Source organism: Octopus bimaculoides, chromosome 17 (genome assembly GCF_001194135.2).
Source record: "Octopus bimaculoides isolate UCB-OBI-ISO-001 chromosome 17, ASM119413v2, whole genome shotgun sequence".
Taxonomy (NCBI): domain Eukaryota; kingdom Metazoa; phylum Mollusca; class Cephalopoda; order Octopoda; family Octopodidae; genus Octopus; species Octopus bimaculoides.
Window position 1 is genome coordinate 44,467,593 of NC_068997.1, and position 4,454 is coordinate 44,472,046.

At 39.0% G+C, this 4,454-nt stretch overlaps 1 protein-coding gene across 1 annotated transcript in view; it reads left to right on the top strand.

The window, feature by feature from the left end:
* The window catches only part of LOC106874094 (glycerol-3-phosphate dehydrogenase [NAD(+)], cytoplasmic), a 26,856-nt gene extending 22,402 nt beyond the window's left edge, over positions 1-4,454 (top strand). The window contains exons 7-10 of the mRNA XM_052973919.1: positions 1,124-1,244; positions 2,457-2,566; positions 3,522-3,628; positions 4,273-4,454. Coding sequence (XP_052829879.1) covers positions 1,124-1,244; positions 2,457-2,566; positions 3,522-3,628; positions 4,273-4,369 — 435 coding nt within the window. The 3' untranslated portion in view covers positions 4,370-4,454. The remainder of the gene's footprint in view (positions 1-1,123; positions 1,245-2,456; positions 2,567-3,521; positions 3,629-4,272) is intronic.

Below are 4,454 nucleotides of genomic sequence, written 5' to 3' on the forward strand. Positions count from 1 at the left end.
ATATATATATATATATATATATATATATATAATTGTTAAAGAGGAAAGCAGATGTTAAGGCAAGGCAAACATCTCAAGTCATACATATGTTGCAAATTACAAAAGAGAAGGAAAGGAAAATGGTTAATTTAACGAGGAGTTTCCCTGAGAATTATAAAACACGCAACACAAAATTTAAAGGGAATTTAGATGATATTTATTTGGGAAACAGGAGAAAAGAGGGTTCCATAAGACAGGAAGGGACAATAACTGTAAGAAGATAAAAGTCAGCCGAAAGATGAGTCTTTCAGGATGTAAAGTTAAGAGAAGAAAGTTTGGCACTGGGAAGGCCATGAAAATGTTTGATGATGAGAGAAGGGTTGAAGTTTGACTGCCGAAACAGGATTGATAATGTTAGAAATAAGTTTTGGGGTTTGATTGAGGGAAGAAACAACCCAGTGGGAACGAACACCTGCTTAATTGTGATTCTGTTGAATTTGTAATCTGTTGCAAGAAGCATAAATATGTTTTTTAAGCTTCCACTTGATGCAGGTAGTAAATTCATAATTATGTAGTTTAACCCATTAGCATTTAAATGGGCCACATCAGGCCCAAATATTCTATCTATTCATCATCATCATCATCATCGTCATCATTTAACGTCCGCTTTCCATGCTAGCATGGGTTGGACGATTTGACTGAGGACTGATGAAACTAGATGGCTACACCAGGCTCCAATCTGATTTGGCAGAGTTTCTATAGCTGGATGCCCTTCTTAACGCCAACCACTCTGAGAGTGTAGTGGGTGCTTTTACGTGTCACCCGCACGAAGGCCAGTCAGGCAGTACTGGCAACGGCCATGCTCAAAATGGTGTATTTTACGTGCCACCTGCACAGGAGCCAGTCCAGCGGCACTGCCAATGATCTTGCTCGAATGTCTGATCTACCTTCTCACACCTATCCTATAATGTCATTCTAAAAATAAGCAATCCATCACTAAAAGATATGAGATAATGTACGGCCAATCCAATTCAAAACAATGTGGATAAATAAATAAGTATGTCAAAGGGTTAAAGAAATCTCTGTTGTTTTGTTTTTAATTAATTAATTTATTTAAAATGGTTGTCTCTTTATCTAATTTCAGAACATTGTTGCAGTTGGTGCTGGTATTGCTGATGGTCTTGGCTATGGGGACAATACGAAGGCAGCCGTCATCCGTTTGGGTCTCATGGAGATGATTCAGTTTGCTAAAGTCTTCTATGAAGGTAACAATTTGAAGGACATCTTTGTGGTTGTTTTTATCATATTTTATATCTGATTTTGTGGTCTGCAGCTTCATTGGACAAAGTTCTCTAATGAGCAATCAAAGTTCACAGTATTTATGACAACAAGGACAGTAATGGAGCAGTTCTGTTAACATGGATTTGGTTAGCAGAAACTGAAAGAAGCCTTTGTTACCAGTCTTCCATGTCATGGGGAAATATTTCCTTATTTGGAAATAGGTGTCGGTTAGTAACTGGAAAGGCACCCAACTGTAAAAAATCTGCCTTGACAATTTCTGTCCAATCCATGCATGCATGTAAAAATGCACATTTAAACTTGACGCTTTCCTCTCCACGATACCAGACGCACCAATGGTTCGTAATGAGACGCAGTTTAGGGCAGCGATGTCAAATTCTCTTATACACCAGATGTGCCATCAAAACTCTTGATTGGACCATATCAGGTGGGGGAGAAGAGCCATGCAAGGAACGTGAAGAGAGCACAGCATAAAGACGGAAAATCACGGTGGTGCTCCAGCATGACCGCAGCCACTTGGCTGAAACCCATAAATAAATATATATGTATATATATATATTGACTGCTAAATCCACAAGTTTTTTTTTATTCTCTCTCTGTTTATTTCCTCGTGTTCCTTTCTGTTGAAGAGTGTAGGCTCGAAACGTAAAAGACTTTCTCACCTTCCTGAGCATCAAACTAATACACTTGCTTCTTGTTCATACACCTGTCTTCATCTTTTGTCTTTCTAAAGATAATCTGGAACTCGACTGAAGAAAGAAAACTCCGAGTGACCCTTCCTTGTTTTTTTGTATCGTCTGTCTGGATGTTTTGTTGTCCTTTTTTTGTATCATCTAACTGTCTGGATGTTTTGCGCTCTTGTCCCATTTTTGGTATTCCTTTATATATATGTGTGTGTGTGTGTGTGTGTGTGCCCTTGTCTAGACATTGCATAATGGTTGTAAATGCATATCACCATCAAACAAGCAATGCTTTTCACATCCAGTCTTCTATAGAAAGCATGTCTGGCCATGGGGAAATACTGATTTGCTTGGAAATAGGTGACGGTTGGTGACAGGGAGGGCATCCGGCTATAGAAAATCTGCCTCTACAAATTCTGTCTGACCCATGCAAGCATAGAAAAATGGACATTAAATGATGATGATTGTAAACTATTTCCCATATTTTCATGTTTTCAGGTTCTATGATGTCGACATTCTTGGAGAGCTGTGGAGTGGCTGATCTTATTACCACATGCTATGGTGGTCGGAATCGCAGAGTGGCTGAGGCTTTTGCTAAGACAGGAAAGGTAACACTTCTGCAATTCTTACATCTTCCTTTATCTTTTCTTTTTCAAATTTACTTATTTTTTTTTTGTCTCCAGTATGGCCACAATCAAATGACTGAAGGAAGTAAAACATAAAAAAAATATTGCTTTGCATTAAATTTCTTGCATTATCCATGAGTTCATACAGGAATATTAAAAAAAAAAACTGAATTGCGGTTTTTGCTATGCTCTATTTTTTTAATTGTCTGAAATTAATTAGCAATTTTAATGAGAACATAACCCATCCTTGCCAATCTTTGTGGCTCTTGGGAGAAGGATTAATGAACTTAACCTGGAAATTCTTTCATATTGTTGTTTTGATTATATTCATACACATAATCACATAATCACATGTTGAATCTCATATTCAATCACTCAGTCTGGTATCCATTCACTAAATCACTCACTCACTCACTCACTCACCTACCCACCCACATAGTCACTCAAAACTAACTCACTCTCTCACTTGCTCCCTACCTCCCTCCCTCCCTCATTCACTTCCTCACACATTCACTCACTCATTTACTCATTCACTCCTCACTCACTCACTCATCCACTCACCCACATCCACTCACTCACTCACCCACTCACATCCACTCACTCACTCACATCCACTCACTCACATCCACTCATCCACTCACTCATTCACCCACTCACATCCACTCATTCACCCACTCACATCCACTCACTCATTTACTCACATCCACTCACTCACAGCCACTCACCCACATCCACTCGCATATCCTCTCACTCGCTCACTCACTCACTCACCCACTCACATCCATTCACTCACATATCCACTCACTCACTCACTCATCCCTCACTCACCCACCCACTCACTCACATCCACTCACTCTCTCACTCATCCATTTACCTATTCCCTGTTTCTATATTAGTTATTAATTACTTACATCTCCCCCCCCCTTCTCTTCGCCAGTCGATAGAGCAACTTGAACAGGAGATGTTGAACGGTCAAAAACTTCAAGGTCCGCCCACAGCAGCTGAAGTCAATATCATGTTGAAGTCAAGGAATATGGAGGACAGGTAAAAACTTCATTTTTTATATTTCATGACACATGACATGAATCAAGGAGAGAGTCTCTATATTTATTTCTTTATTGCCCACAAGGGGCTAAACATAGAGGGGACAAACAAGGCTAGACAAAGGGGTTAAGATGATTACATCGACCCAAGTGCGTAACTGGTACTTATTTAATCAACCCCGAAAGGACGAAAGGCAAAGCCGACCTCGACGGAATTTGAACTCAGAACATGATGGCAGACGAAATACCGCTAAGCATTTTACCCAGCGTGCTAACGATTCTGCCAGCTCACTGTATGTGTATTTATGTTTGTTTGTGTGTATGTATGTGCTTTTGTCTTGACATCACATGATGGTTGTAAACGAGCATCACCATCATACAAGTGGTATTTATTTTCAATCTTCTGTGGAAAACATGTCTAGCCATGGGAAAATATTACCTTGCTTGGGGATAGGTGAGAGTTAGCAACAAGAAGGGTATCCAGCTGTTAGAAAATCCGTCTCAACAAATTCTGTCTAACCCATGCCAGCATGGAGAAGTGGACGTTAAATGATTGATGATTGTGTGTTGCTTGTGTGAGAGATTAATATATTGATTCTGTTATTAATTAATTAATTAATTAATTTTTGTTATTTATTTTGTCAGATTTCCTCTGTTCACAACAATACATCGGATGTGCTTAGGTGAAGTTCCTGTCGACAAATTCATCAGCTGCCTTAAGAACCACCCTGAACATCACTAAGAAGAATATAAAAGAAAAACAACAACATTTCCTTATCTTTAAACAAAAATGTTTTGTCCAGAAAAGACAAAACATGCAAAAAAAA